The sequence below is a fragment of the Canis lupus genome, chromosome 3 (genome assembly GCF_048164855.1).
Source record: "Canis lupus baileyi chromosome 3, mCanLup2.hap1, whole genome shotgun sequence".
Taxonomy (NCBI): Eukaryota; Metazoa; Chordata; class Mammalia; order Carnivora; family Canidae; genus Canis; species Canis lupus.
Window position 1 is genome coordinate 38,702,852 of NC_132840.1, and position 15,206 is coordinate 38,718,057.

At 44.2% G+C, this 15,206-nt stretch overlaps 1 protein-coding gene across 28 annotated transcripts in view; it reads left to right on the forward strand.

Moving 5' to 3' along the window:
• The window catches only part of FGGY (FGGY carbohydrate kinase domain containing), a 413,650-nt gene that overhangs the window by 236,782 nt on the left and 161,662 nt on the right, over positions 1-15,206 (forward strand). For all 28 annotated transcript variants that reach the window (XM_072820441.1, XM_072820456.1, XM_072820442.1 and 25 more), the window contains one exon: positions 1,419-1,522. In XM_072820441.1, coding sequence (XP_072676542.1) covers positions 1,419-1,522 — 104 coding nt within the window. The remainder of the gene's footprint in view (positions 1-1,418; positions 1,523-15,206) is intronic.

Below are 15,206 nucleotides of genomic sequence, written 5' to 3' on the forward strand. Positions count from 1 at the left end.
ATCCTGCCCCCCCCCGCCCCCCGCATTAAAGTGCTCCTTGCGGGTTCTTTCCCTCCCACCAGACTTGGAGCACCCCAAGGATGGGGAGTTGTCTTCTTTTACCTTTGCATCCCCACATTTGGGACTTCTGCCTCCTGCTCTGCACTAGCATCTGTGTAGGGGCTGGGCTGCTAAGCACGTGGATGAGAAATTGCCAACTTCCAGAAGCTTCTATCATAGAAGAAGAGGCAGGCAGTGTAGGGTTTTTAAAACTGCCAGTGTCCTGTGTGCTAGGGAAGGTCAGGGATGTGTTTGGATACTGAACAGGGAGACTCCTGTCTTTCCTGGAGGACCAGGGGAGCTGCCTGAGGAAGGAACATTTGCGTGAGGAATAAACAGGAGTTAGCCTGGCAGAGAGGTCGGGGAATGGCATTTCAGGTGGAGGGAAGAACAAGTGCAAAAGTCTTATTAAAGTAGGAAAGAGAGCAGAGAGGGGGGTGAGGTTGGCATCACGTGGAGCTGGAGAGGTCAGCGGGAGCCCAGTCCCTGCCCTGCCCTCCTGCCTGTGCTGTCGGGAGGAAGGTTGGCATGTTTGCAGCTCCCACTTCACAACGCCTGCCATATAGTTCTGTGCACAGAAGATGCTTGTTGGACACTCGAATAAGCGAAAGACAGCTCTAGACTCTAGTCTTTTTAGCTCCATCATCACGTTTATAACTCCGTTTATCCAGCAAGTATCAACAAATACAGTCTTGTGGGGACAAAGCGTGTGCTTATACCATTTATGGGAAAGTCTCCATTATCTCACATTCCTTTAACAGGAACTCACTGTCAGCCACCCTGTCCTTTGCACCAAGAGTTCTGCGACAAGTAGTCGTAAGAATGGGGACCTAGAGATGCCAAAAAGATTCAATCACCACACAGTTCAGTTACCTTCTTTGAGATTGAGATGTGATGTGTTAAACTAGATCCCATTCAGCTCTGCTCTTCACTAGCCATGTGACCTTCATCGGGTCACTTGATCCATGCCTCAGTTTCTCCACCAATGTGTGTGGCATTAATAATACAGACTTGACGGGGTTAATATAAAATGAGATCATACACGTAAATATTCAGCATAGTGCCTGGTATTTCCTGAGCACAAAATCACTGATGGCTGCTGCTTTTATTATTCTAATTATGGTTACCTTTATGACTGCAATGGTTAGATACTGTACATTGACCACATTACACAAAGACCGGATGTGTTTCCTAGTTTCCTCATGGCAGGCACGTATGTTCTGTTGGTTTCCACTTGAGACTGGCCTACACAGGAACACTTTCTTAATGTTTGGCTGTAGAAAGGAGTGTTGTATGCTTGTTCTTAGCTTTCTTTTCTTATTATTTATTTTATTTATTATTTTTTTAAGAGGGTTTTGTTTTGCTTTGCTTTCTCACAGGAGTGATTGGAGCAGATGTGAGAGGGCACGGCCTCGCCTGTGAGGGACAGCCAGTGACGTCACGGCTGGCTATCATCTGTGGAACATCTTCTTGTCACATGGGGGTGAGTCTGCAGGCCGAGGGCAGGGCCACCACCCCGGGGGCGGGGCGGGGCAGCCCAAGAGGGGATGTGCGTTTCTTCCCTTCCTTCTGCTCCTCTAGCCAGAAGCCCAGCCCTTCTCCCAAAAGCTGTGCTTAGATTTGCCGGATCTTTCTTTTTCTAGGGGCCAGATTCTAAAGAGTGTGAAAGGTTTGAGTCTGTCTTTGACATCAGCCTGGCCAGAGAGCCCAGGCATGAGGGGTGAAATTGGATCCAAGGATGGTAACGCTGGGCTCCCAGGCCAATCTGTCCCTAATGGGTTGCTGAGTCTTCTCCGCAGAGGGGTGTCTGTTTTCCTTGGCCACTGAGCTCTCTCCCAATCGATATAAATCCATCTCCCTGGGAGCGCCCTGATGATCTATAGAATTAGGCTGCATATCATGACTTCAAAAGAACACTGATAAGCGATTTTCACTTTGTTAATTTTTCTCCATGAATTAGTGGGAAGGCGTTTTCCAAGATTGCAGTTAAAATTTAGTGCCTGCCCTAAAATTTATATCTTCTTTAAATGCATGAGTCTGAAAGCATTCCATTTCGATAAGTACCCATTTCTACCATATTTTTATTTAAAAGTCATTACTCTGTTAAACTTAGATGGACGACTCCTTGGATTTTTCCCAGATGAGTAAAATAGAGGGAGAGAGGGGGAGGAAGGAGGAGGACGAAGGTGGGTGGGGGAGGAGCGGGAAGGTGGGGCGAGGATTAGAGCGGACACAGTCCAGGGAAGAATCTCTGCAGCCGTGGAGGAGAACCATGTGCCGTGTCAAACTGTGTTGACTAACAGTAGGGACCAGTGAGCCTTTTTTATTTTTTTACCGTTAAATATTTTGGTTGAGTAAATAGTGATACAGTTAATGACTTACTGACCCCCTCTTCTTGTGTCTGGAGCCATGCTAAACCTTGGGGACATACGGGTGACATATGACCTCCCATCGATGAGCCATAATTAGAGCTCGCATTCCAGTATGAGACCCCAGAATGTCAATTCTGATTGAACCTGTGGTCCTGAGCTTCTGCTATGTGCCAGACACTGTGCACAGTTCAGTTGCCTTCTTTGAGATTGAGATGTGATGAGTTAAACTGGAGCCCATTCAGCTGTGCTCTTCACTAGCCACGTGACCTTCGTCGGGTCACTTGATCCATGCCTCAGTTTCTCCGCTGATGTATGTGGCATTAATAATACAGACTTGACAGGGTTAATATAAAATGAAATTGTACACGTAAATATTCCACATAGTGCCTGGTATTTCCTGAGCACATTTCCGTTTCATGGAGATGGTAGAGCCATCCTCGTTGCTTTCCAATTTTACTTCCTCTGCTGACTGAGTATGGGCCCCCTGGCAAGGCACTCACCCCCTCTGGGCCTCAGATCCCCTCTCTGCAAAATGTGGAGAGTTCTAGTCCATGGCTCCTGGTGCTCTGAGCGTGAAATGAGGCTATGTGATGTGCTTCACATAAAGGTAGCACTTCACAGTGGTTCTCTCTTGATGACTAGTACTGGTGCTGTCAGGCAGAAAGGAGACAGTGACGGACTCTGCCTGGGAAGGGTTCAGGGTTAGGGACACCTACCGAGGGAACATTTATGTTTGAGTCCAAGGTCATAGAGTCCCTTGATCCTCCCCTTCTCCCCGCACTCCCCCCCCCAAACAAAACAAAATAAAACAAAACTTTCCCTTTTATTTGTTTCCGTGGACAAGGTCTTAAGTGGAGTTTCTTTAACTGAGTTCTAAAATCCCCCAGCTGTCACTGAAGGCAGAGATCTGCAGTGGCGTCCGGCCGCTCAAGCAGGAGGTGCCAGTGGGGGTAGCCAGCTCTTATCTCCCTTGACACAAGACTACACTGGTTAGCTTGTCTTAACTGAACACTGGCTGAAACCTATTTAAATCACCCCCATTTTCACAGGGACACATCTAATCTGGTTTCTCCTGTGAAATCTGAATTTCAGGCATTTTTACAACACTCAATTCAGGTTTCAGAGCAGAAGCAAATCCAAATGAATGTGAGGGACTCTGTCATGTGACCACGTCTCATTCTTCTTGTCTCATAATGGTGATGGTATTGCCTTCTTCTACAGGATCCATTTTGCAAATTAGGCAACTAATAAGGCAGGGAAATGTCTAGAAATTTTCTCTCGGTCACACGCTGAGCCCTCAGACCTAGCTCCGTCTCATTCCCAAACCCATTCTGTTCAGTGCCTCGCTGTGTTGTGCATGATTGTAATGTCCCTGAAGTGGTGACAGCCTGGGCATCAGAGCTATCTAGACATGGGTTGAACCCCTGCTCATGTGCTTTTTGTGCTCGTGACCTGAGAGGTGTGCTGGTTCTCCAAATCTCATGTTCTTCCTCTATCCCATCATGGGTGGCACTGCCAGTCTCAGGTGCTACTGGTTAACATGAATGGTTGCATGTACATGTCTAGGACACAGCAGACACTCAGATATGGTAGAGATTCTTAGTACGCTTTCCTAGTGATATATAAGGCTCACACGAAGCAACTGTTTGGGCTTTAACAAGTTTGATGGGCAGCTGCAGTTGGTTGCAATGAATTAGGGCCATAAAATGCCAGTTTATTATGGTTGTGTTGTGCTGGAAATAAAGTCCCCACCCCCACTCCGCTTTGTACTTGGGAGTGGGAAGGGACCTTCTGGGCCAACGGGATTAATCATCAGCTTTAATGTTATGTGGTGAGGGCGAGACTGTGGTCATGCTGGCATCAGAAAGTGCCTTTGATCTTGCTCAGGTGCCGGGCGCCCAGTGAGCCAGCAACAATAACACCTTTGTGAGGTCTAGAGAAGTGCAGGTCTAAGGAAACACTCCCAGGGAAACTCAAGGACCCCCTTTGTTGTGGTTCTGGCAAATAAAACCACCAACTGTCAGGAAAAATTCACCAAACAGAACACAGGGACCAGAAGGGGCTCTGAGCTTTTCAAAAAGTGGTGTTCAACCTGGTCTGAAGCATTCTATTTCTTCCTGTCTGTGCACTGCTTATGTTTCTGATTCAGTAAGTTGATTGAGTCAGAATTCCCAGGAACATTCTGTGCTTGATCCAGGTTGCCTCTTTCTAGATATGAATGAATGAATGAATGAATGAATGAATAGATGAATGATTGGATGGATGGATGGATGGATGTCCAAGTAAGCAAATGTTAACAAAAACTTAGAAGTTCCTTACCTTCCTGTCCCTATTACTTTCAGGAATCTAGAAAAAACCTTGAGGTTGAACATAAGACTTTCTAATCAGGCCTTTGATATCTTGGAAGATACAAGTGTAGGCAATACCTTTATCTTCCTTTAGATGATTTAATTAAAAAGGAAAAAAAAATACTTGTTCTTTTTTTAACTCCTTGAAAGCAGAGCTGCTTGTTCAGGGTTAATTACTACCAAGTCACCAAGACCCCAGATAATTCACAGCAGGGGTTAGCCAGAGGTTGGAAAGTCACAGGGTCAGATGGCACTGATCCTTGCCATTGCTCCAACACCCCTCTCCTGGGGTCACAAGTTGGATTGTAACTTGGCAACCTGTCTTGTGGTTACTGTGTCAGATGGGGAGAGGACCCTGGGAAGTATTGAAGAGATAAGATGTAAACAGAATAGTAGTTAAGGGCTGGGAGTTACATCTGCATCTTAAATCACTCAGAACTGAAGGTTGCGCAAGGTCTTAGATGAATGTGGGGATGGTAGTTCTCTGCCAATCTCAAAGACGTAGGCTCCTGAGCTGGCCCCACCACTTACTGCGTTTAGGTAAGATGCTCTCTGTCTTCTGCTCCCTCAGTCTTCTCATCTGTTCAATGCGGGCAGTAGTATTTACCCATAAAGTTATTTTGAGGATTAAATGGGGTGATCTTTGTAAACAGCTTGGCACTATACCTAGCACAAAAGACCAAATACAATGGTGTTATTAAAAATGATGCATGAAGGGGCACCTGGGTGGCTTAGTGGTTGAGTGTCTGCCTTCGGCTCAGGTCATGATCCCTGGGTCCTGGGATCGAGTCCTGCATCGGGCTCCCCATGGGAGCTTCTCCCATGCTTCTCCCTCTGCCTATGTCTCTGCCTCTCTCTGTGTGTCTCTCATGAATAAATCAATAAAATCTTTTTAAAAAAAAAAATGATTCATGAAGGCCAAGATGATCCATGTGGTAATGGATTTGAATTAGGGGCATCAGAATGAACTCACATTTAGCTTCATCTAGATTACAGGTGGATTCATATGCAAGTGTTTACAGATATCTGTAGTTTATGGAACATACATATATTTCCTAGTTCTGACAGTTGAGAAGCTCTCAAGCTAGGATATACCAGCAGCTAGTTGTTTCAGGCATACCTGGTTCCCAGATTTTGGTTCCTAATATATTTTTCCAATAAAAAGACCAAGGACTCCTTGGAGAAATAGTTGATTCTAGGACTGGAGAAGGAAATGGACGAGTTAAACCTGGAGCATCTTGTAGTACTAGAAAGTGAGGAAATGCTAAAAAAAAAAAAAAAAAAAAAAAGGGTCAGGAACCAATGGAGGGCACTCCCAGTGACCAAGACTGGAACATTGTGAGCAGCAAAATAAAATGGGATTGGATGATAAACTAAAGAATGACACAAATATCTTGAGTCCATAGTGATATACCTAAATGTCTAAATTAATAAGGCAAATCTCTCCTGCAAAAGAAGTTCAAATAATTTATGTAGATACTTCCCCATCAATGAGGTAGAGCATAACTGCCCACTCCTTAAGTGTGATCTGCATGTAGTGACTTTCTTTCAAAGTGCACAGTATGAAAAAGTTGCGGGGGTGGGGGGAGTATATTTTTACAGTGGAGAAGTCTGACAAATGCTGTCTTCTCCAGGTGGTGAAGGTCAACATCAAAGGTGATAAGCCGTGTTGATAATATGTACTGTTGATATGATTTAATGGGAATGGCACTTTATCATGCTTCCCAAAACCTGTAACGACAGTCTGATCCTAAGAGAAAAATCAGCAAATCCAAACTGAGGGCATTTCTATCAAATACCTGACTGGTACTCCTCAAAACTGGGAAGGTCATCAAGAAACAGGGAAAGTCTAAAGAACCATCACCTCCAAGACAGGCCTAAACAGATGTGACAACCAAATGTAATGTGGGGTCCTGGATGGGGTCCTTGAACAGAAAAAGGACATTAGATGAAAACTCAGTAAATTTGAATAAAGTATGGCTTTTAGTAATAATATATCAATATTACTCTTTAATTGTGATATTTATACCTCCTGTGGGATGATAAAGGTAAGGGAATCTGGGTGTGAGGTATATGGGGACCCTATATTATTTTCATAAGTCTTCTGTAATCTAAAACTATTCTAAAATTATGTTTATCTTTAAATCATTCATTAAATCATTCACTCATGATGAAAGCATTGTCTTATACTTGCCTGGCTAAGTGCTAAAGGTATTAAGATCAATATGATGAAAATGGCATGCCTGCCTTCATTGAGAAAGACCGACAAGAAGGAGACACCTGCAGCACAGATGAGAATTGCTATGGTAAATGCACGACTGGAGTGTGGTGGAAATAGGGAGGAGGGCCCACCCAAAGTCTTGAGTAGACAAGGAAGCTTTCCTACAGGATGTGACATTTCCCTGATCCCACCAGGATACTTCTTGCCAGCCCAGTTTCAGGCCACATGCCTTGTCTTTTCTCTTCTTCACTTTGCTTTTCTCTATGGGTCCACAACACCAGGCAGGTGACTTCCTCTGTGGTCTGGATGGGACATGGTTATGGACAGTCCCATCGGGAGGGCACCTTAGGTGGGGAGAACAGCCATGTGCCTTGAACAGATGTTAGCAGGTGTCACAGCTAAAAAGAGAGTAGGCAGGTAGGACCAGTTTCTCTATTTTGGTCGCTTTAGCAGGTGGCATTGGCGGAGGTCATTGAGAAAGGTGGACAGGGAAGTGAGTCCATATGGTACAAATAGGACCACTGTTATACCTACCAGTGAAAGAACTAGGGTTCTGTACATGAAGTGCCCCGCTCCCTCTTCACTCACCAGCATTCTCAGGAGGCTCTCTATATGGAGGCTGGCCCAGGGTTCAGCGAGCGGTAAGAGATCATATACTCAGGAAGCTCAGGTTAGTGCTTCTCCTGGCATTTGAGGCCAGGGAAGGTCCACACTGTGCTGCAGAGAGGACATTTAACCTTGCTGGCCCAGCCTCGGTCATTATGAGGAGACAGACAATAAATAGTATTTAGCTGCTACTATCTATCAGGCACCTACAGTGGTAGGTGCTACATCCTTTATATCGTGTAATCAACCATCCTGTGAGATAGCCACCATTGCTGTCTTCATTTCCCAAGTGAGAAGACTGAGGCGAACAGTAGTTAAGTGGGTCCTGCTATGTTCGAGCCCTCTAGGGACTGACCCCAGAGTCCTTGCTCTTCCCTTTCAGTTTAACAGCTCCTCGCACAGCTCCAGAGGAGAGGGAGAACATGCTCAGTGAGAATATGGGCAGATGTGGGCGCTGACCTCTCACCAAAGAAAAGATTTGAACAACAAGCATCTGAGAAGATGCTCCCCATCATTAGTCATTAGGAAAATGCAAACCCAAACCACAGCGACATACACACTTACTGGAATGGCCAACCTCGGGGTGTGGATGTGGGGACTGGAACTTACCTGCTGCTGCTGGGACCATGAAAGGGCATACCCACCTTGGAAAAGAGTTTAGCAGTTTCTTCCAGAGTCACCGCACACCAGCCGTTCTACTCAAGAAAGCCTATGTCTGTTCAAAAACCTGTGCAGGGATGCTCGCAGCTGCTTTATTTGTGATAGCCCCCCCCCACTGGAAACAGGCCAAATGTCTATCAACAGTGACTAGATGAACACGCTGTTGGTATGTCCATTATAATGGAATACTACTAAATGATAAAAGGGAATGAACCATTCATATATAATACAGCATGGATTGATCTCAAAATAAGTATGCGGATAGAAGCCAAATGCAAAGAAATACAGATAACGTAATTCCATTTTTAAAAAATTTTAAGAAATGCAGAATAACGTGTAATGACAGAAAGCAGATCAGTGGTTGCCTGTACCAGGAGAGCAGACGCAGTGGCAGCCAGGAGAATAGGTAGAAAACAGATGGCACAAAGAAAATTTGGGATTGATGGATATGTCTACCTTGATTATGGTACTGCCTTCACTGGTGTATGCTGTGTCAAAACGTATCAAATCAGATGCTTTCAATATATGCAGCTTATCGAATGTTAATTATACCTCAATGAAGCTTATTTAAAAAACAGGAAAGAAGGGCAGCCTGGGTGGCTCAGTGGTTTAGCGCTGCCTTCGGCCCAGGTCATAATCCTGGAGACCCAGGATCGAGTCCCACATCAGGCTCCCTGCATGGAGCCAGCTTCTTCCTCTGCCTGTGTCTACCTCTCTCTCTCTGTGTGTGTGTGTGTGTCTCTCTCTCTCATGAATAAATAAATGAAATTAAAAAAAAAAAAAAACAGGAAAGAAGACCAGAAAAAAACAAAAACAGTAGTATCTGCAATCCCTTATGTGCTTACTATCGTTCAGGCACTATTCTAAATATATCTATAGAAATTTTTTCATTATCATTTTAAAAATCAGACAATAAATGTTGGTTTTTACTTATTTCCTTCCAACCCGACTTAATTCTCAAGTTACTCTGACGTGTTATTATCCTACTCCATCAACCCCTAGCATAGACCAGTAGTTATTGTTACTTGTGTTTTACTGGTACCAACTTGTATCTCAGATGAAGCGGACTTGTTTTGTGGGTCCATGTCTCCTGTGCCACCGCTCAGCCCATCCTGTCCAGTTCGGAGCTAGGGCTTGGTAGATGTGTAGTGAGTGAGTGGTTGGATGGCATCCCACCCACTTGTCCCACCATTCAGAAGTGTGCAAGTGCTTGGATTTTCCAGAGAGTCTTCTCTTTCCTGATCCAGTGGTGTCACCTTTCATAATGTCTCTGCTCAGTGGGGCCTGACTGATGGGAAGAAGACCCCCATGTGTGAGCTGTTGGCAGTCTGTTACAGCCCACTTTCCCAGGGATATCTGGGTGTTGATTGGCCTCTCTGGGAAGTAAGATTTTCATCGAACAGTATTACTTAGTGAGTCTTGGGAGACACAAACCAGCCATACTTGCTTTCTCTGCTTTCGTCCATCATGACAGTCCTCCAGAACTTTCCATTCCCTTGCTCTGTCCACCCTCCCCACTACCTTGTGCCCTTAGGGGGAGAACTAACCTCCCCTCCACCCCACCAGCCAGTCCTCCCTCCAGCCAGTTCAAGACACACTTTCTCTTTCAAGCGACTTTCTCTAGCCTGATGTCTGTTCTCTTGGGAAAAAAGAACTGAGAAGCCCTAGGCTCTGGACTCTCACCAGAGAAATACCACCCATCAGACTGTGCCATGTTGTTAGAGCCATGTTCTTTGGGTGATGGCTGTGGTGCAGCTCCGCAGTTTCCCAACATCATGGAGGAGGAAGTTCCCCTAAAGCATTGTGGCCCAGGCCTGGGGCACTATTTCCCTTAGCCCCATGTGTTAGAGGAGCAAAGGATGCTCCACATGAGTACTTCTAAGGGGAATGCAAATTTAAACCACCAGGAGATCCACCACAGCCTTTAGATTGGCTGAAGTTGTGGCAAGGATGTGGGGACATGAAATGACACAACAATTTTGGACAAGAGTTTAGCATATTCTTACAGTCACACCTACTCTGACCCAGCCATTCCGCTTCTATAAAAGCTGGGCAGGGCTGTCTGGTCCCATGTTTCTGGAAGATCACCAGGAACAACACAAGGTCAGGTGACACAGGGCCAGAGAGGTCAGAAACAAAAGCTTCTGTGGCAATATGTCAACTGGCCTAAGCCTGGCTTTCCACAAAGACAGCAGCTTGCCTGGAGGAATGGTCAAAGAAGCAGAGGAAAAAAATAAAATCAGCAGCAGTAAGAGTAATAACTAATGTGTACTACATGCTTATTGTGGGGTAAGTAATTCAAATATATGATCAGATTTCCCTAACAACCTTATGTAGTTATCAGAATTATCCTCCCATTTTACAGGAATGGAGTCAGAAAGACAATATACTTGTTACACAGCCAGTAAGTCCTAGAGATCCGTTGCCAACTCAGCTGTTTGACTCCAGAGCTGATATCCTCAACTCTTAGCAGAACAAGGAGACTTAGGCAAGCTAACCGTGCACACGTGTGTTTTGCGGGAACGGGGGTGGGGTCATTACAAGGTAGACCTTTCCCAAAGCCTGACGAGAAGTGCAAAGTTAGGCTTGGATCAAAGCTAGACCACAGTGCTCTTGTTTTTGCTTCTTCCCGGGCTTTCAAATCATTGCCTTTCAAGAGGCCACCAGTCTAACGATAACAATAAAAATAAACAGCATCACTTGTCACCATCATCCCTGGGGAGGAGAGTATCCCCTGCTGCTCTGTGGTCAAGTACTTGAATAGCCAATTTGAAGACATGCGGCCAACCTCCCAACTCATGAAGATGTTTTTATATTTGTTTGGAAGAGCATGAAATGAAAACCACATTGATTTTTTTTTTCCCCCTTTTCCTATTTATCACTCATCTGCTGTGTGGTAACTCTGGTAGTGTGGCTGCTGAGGGCAACCTAGCAGTTACTGGAATGTTTGTGCTTTTTCAGAGGCTCAGTGTGCATGGAAAAAGATGCTAAAGACAGCCTTCATAGAGCCTTCTCCAAGGACTGAGTAGTGTGCCAAGGACCACAACACGCACCCATTCACTTAGTTCTACATCCATTTTAGTTCAAGAGTTTTAGTAGTTTTGCCTTGTTGATTTTCTTTTCTTTTTCTTTCTTTCTTTCTTTCTTTCTTTCTTTCTTTCTTTCGTTCGTTCTTTCTTTCTTTCGTTCTTTCTTTCTTTCTTCTTTCTTTTTTTCATTCCCTTCTCCCATTCCCCTTGTCTGCTTCAAGGGCTTCTTTTTTCATATGTTAATTAAATGTTCATTTATTTTGTCCCCTAGGCCATGGTAAATTAGGGGTAGTTTCTCTTCTTTCACTTAGTTATTCATTTTTTGTATATTTTTTTATTGGGGTTTGATTTGCCCACATATAGCATAACACCTAGTGCTCATCCTGTCAGGTGCCCCCCTCAGTGCCCATCACCCAGTCATCCCAACCCCCCCACCCACCTCCCTTTCCACCACCCCTTGTTCGTTTCCCAGAGTTAGGAGTCTCTCATGTTCTGTCACCCTCACTGATATTTCCCACTCATTTTCTCTCCTTTCCCCTTTATTCCCTTTCACTATTTTTTATATTCCCCAAATGAATGAGACCATATAAAGTTTGTCCTTCTCCAATTTACTTACTTCACTCAGAATCCCCTCCAGTTCTATCCACATCGAAGCAAATGGTGGGTATTCGTCGTTTCTAGTGGCTGAGTAATATTCCAGTGTATACATAAACCACATCTTCTTTATCCATTCATCCCTTGATGGACACCGAGGCTCCTTCCACAGTTTGGCTATTGTGCACGTTGCCACTATAAACATTGGGGTGCAAGTGTCCTGGCATTTCACTGCATCTGTATCTTTGGGGTAAATCCCCAGCAGTGCAATTGGTGGGTCATAGGGTAGGGTCATAGGGTCTATTTTTAACTCTTTGAGGAAGCTCCACACAGTTTTCCAGAGTGGCTGTTCACTTAAACAGTGTGAGAGCATAAGGAACAATAATGTCAAAGGAACCAAAGATCCCAGAAGAACCCATGAGAATTTATTGAACAGTCAGGACTGTAGGATTGAGACTGAAAGTCTCTTTCTAGTGAATAGTCAGTGGCTTCCTACTGCCAATAGAAAAAAAAAGTGTTCAAAAGGGAAAGCTAAATGAACATTTGACCATGTTGTTAAAGATTTAGAATAATCAATTTAAAAAAGATAGGAGTCTTAAATCCAGAGGAGATGAAAGTTACTACAATGCTATCATGTATTTTTTTTTAATTGTTTGGTTTTTTAAAAGATTTTAGTTAGTTATTTGTTCAGGAAAGACACACAAAGAGAGAGACATAGGCAGAGGGAGAAGCAGGCTCCATGCAGGGAGCCCAAGGTGGGACTCAATCCCAGGACCCTGTGATCACGACCTGAGCCAAAGGCAAGATGGTCAATCACTGAGCCACCCAGGTGGCCTTAAAAACAAAACAAAACAAAACAAAAAAACCACTTGTTTTAATGAAAGATCATTCACATATTATAAAATTCACCCCTGCCATACCAGCAAGTAGCCTTTATTAGTCAGGGAGGGAACAGAGGGATATTTCAAAACAGTAGGTTTCCATTTACTTGCACTTAACACAGTTCCTTACACCTGGTTTGGAACCAGTACATGTCGGATTGATAGATGGACAGAGGGACAGGGACAGGCAGAAACATGGTAGGCAGCTAATATACAGTAGACCCGATATACATCAAAGTTCATTGAAGACCAGATCATGCCATTCCAGTTAAATTTACTTTTTTTTTTTTTTTTTTTTTATGGACTTGCAGGTTATTCTAAGGAAGGAAGAACCAGCATGTGAACTACCTAGTGTTCAGTAAGGCTTAGGTTCTTTCTCTGATCAACAGACTCCTCCCACCTGACACAGCATTATTGGTCAATCTAGTCACAAATTTCCACCCACTTGAGAACTGAGCTTTTCAGTGAATTATAGCTTGAAACAGTCCAAAAGCAAAAACATAGAACTGAAAAGTATCCCCTACATCCAACTGCCAAATTTATGTGTGGGTTTTTTAACCGTTGGTTTTGGCCTTGTGTGGAGCTAGGAAAAGATTGGGCCTTGGTTCTGTAGGTCAAGGGGACATTTAACTGGAAGATGCTACTTGGCATAGACCAGACATGGAGCCTCCCTGACTCGGGCAGCTATCATCTGCCTGCATGTTAAAATTTACTGAAACTTCCTTGGGTTTCCATGTAACTCCTAGCTGAGAGACCTACTATGATCTTGGAATACAGGGCTAGGGTTCTCTGGAATTAGGGAAATGGCCTGTGAAAAAGAAGAGAGAACCTAAGAGAACTTGGCCAGTTTTATTAATATGTGTTTTCATTTTTCTGTGGTGTGCAACACTAATTTACATGGATTTGACTACTCTGATAGACTCTCCTCAGTACTAAGTCTGATGGCCTCACAGTCTTGATTAAAATCTCTCAGTGTATCTCCTGAATCCCAGAATCCTATCAGGGCATGGGAGAGCTCATGTGATCTGGGGCTTAGTTTTATCCCTCTATACCTCACTTTTCATCTATAGTCCGCCAGGTACATTCACACACTCTTATCTGAATTCCATGGGGCCTAAAATGTTTAAGAATAGAGAATACCCAGACTTAAAAGTTAATATTGGGTGTATGCAGTGTATTATATGACACTGGCGGACAGGTCTGGAGCAGCACCCCTCGTAAAACACGTGAGTATGTCTACAATAAAACTTGTGACTATTCACACCAAGTAGGTTAAATAGATTCTAAATAGTTCGATAAGTTCACATCAGATTTTACCATGAAATGAATCAGGGAAGAACTTGGTGTTTTTTTTTTTTTTTAAAGATTTTATTTATTTATTCATGAGAGACAGAGAGAGAGAGAGACAGAAACACAGGCAGAGGGAGAAGCAGGCTCCCGCAGAGAAGCTGATGTGGGACTCAATCCCAGGACCTCAGGACCATGACCCAAGGCAAAGGTAGACGCTCAACCCCTGAGCCACCCAGGTGCCCCTATGAAATGCTTTAGATGCAGTACCAGCTTCTATTTACTCTTCTGGAAAAAGGTCCGTGTGCAGTTACATGTCTAGCCTTTGAGCATATGTTTTCTCTGCCACAGTGGCTGCATCTCCCTTCTGCGTGGTGAGAACGGTCATCACCAGAATCATCACCATTGTTATAACTCATATTTCTTGAGCATTTTCCATATTATTTGATACTCCCAGTACACTCTGCAGTGGTTCTATGAGAACCATAGAGTTATGATCCCCAGTGTTCAGAAGAGTAAACTGAAGCTTGGAAAGGTCACAGAGCAAGATGTGGAGCTGAGGTGGCACCGAAGCACATGGACCTCAGAGCCTGTGTTCTCGGTCACTGTGCCGTCCCTGGTGTGTGTCTTCTCCAAAGTTCCAGCTCAGGTGTCTCCGTGAGGCTTTTTTCTTCCTCTGCCACATTTACTTAACTGAGCCCCCTGCGGGCCTCCCTAGCTCTTCATCACAGCTCCAGCCCATCACTTGTTATTCTCCGTGTCTTCCCCATAAGCATGAGCTCCTTGAGCAGTTGGGGAAAAGCCTACTTGATGCTCTGCCTCTAGGGCACAGGGTAGGTGCTCCACACATAGTTTATAATTGGGTTTACCTCCATAGATGTGCTAACAGCAAATAATTTGTACCCTCTGTGAAATAGATAGGAAACACCAAACCCCCAGTTTAAGGATGTAAAATTTGGATCTGAAAAAGAGAAAGAAATATTCAGAAAGGAAAAGGCTAGTCAGGTTCATGTGTAAAGAAGAAGAATGTATGAGGGACAGCATTTCAAAAATGACCAAGGAATATGTTTATACTGAAAAATGATGTAGGTCAAGGGGACATTTAGCCAAAAGGATTTATTATATATAGGCCATGGGCTGAGTTCTTCACCAGTCTGTATCTAGCATGT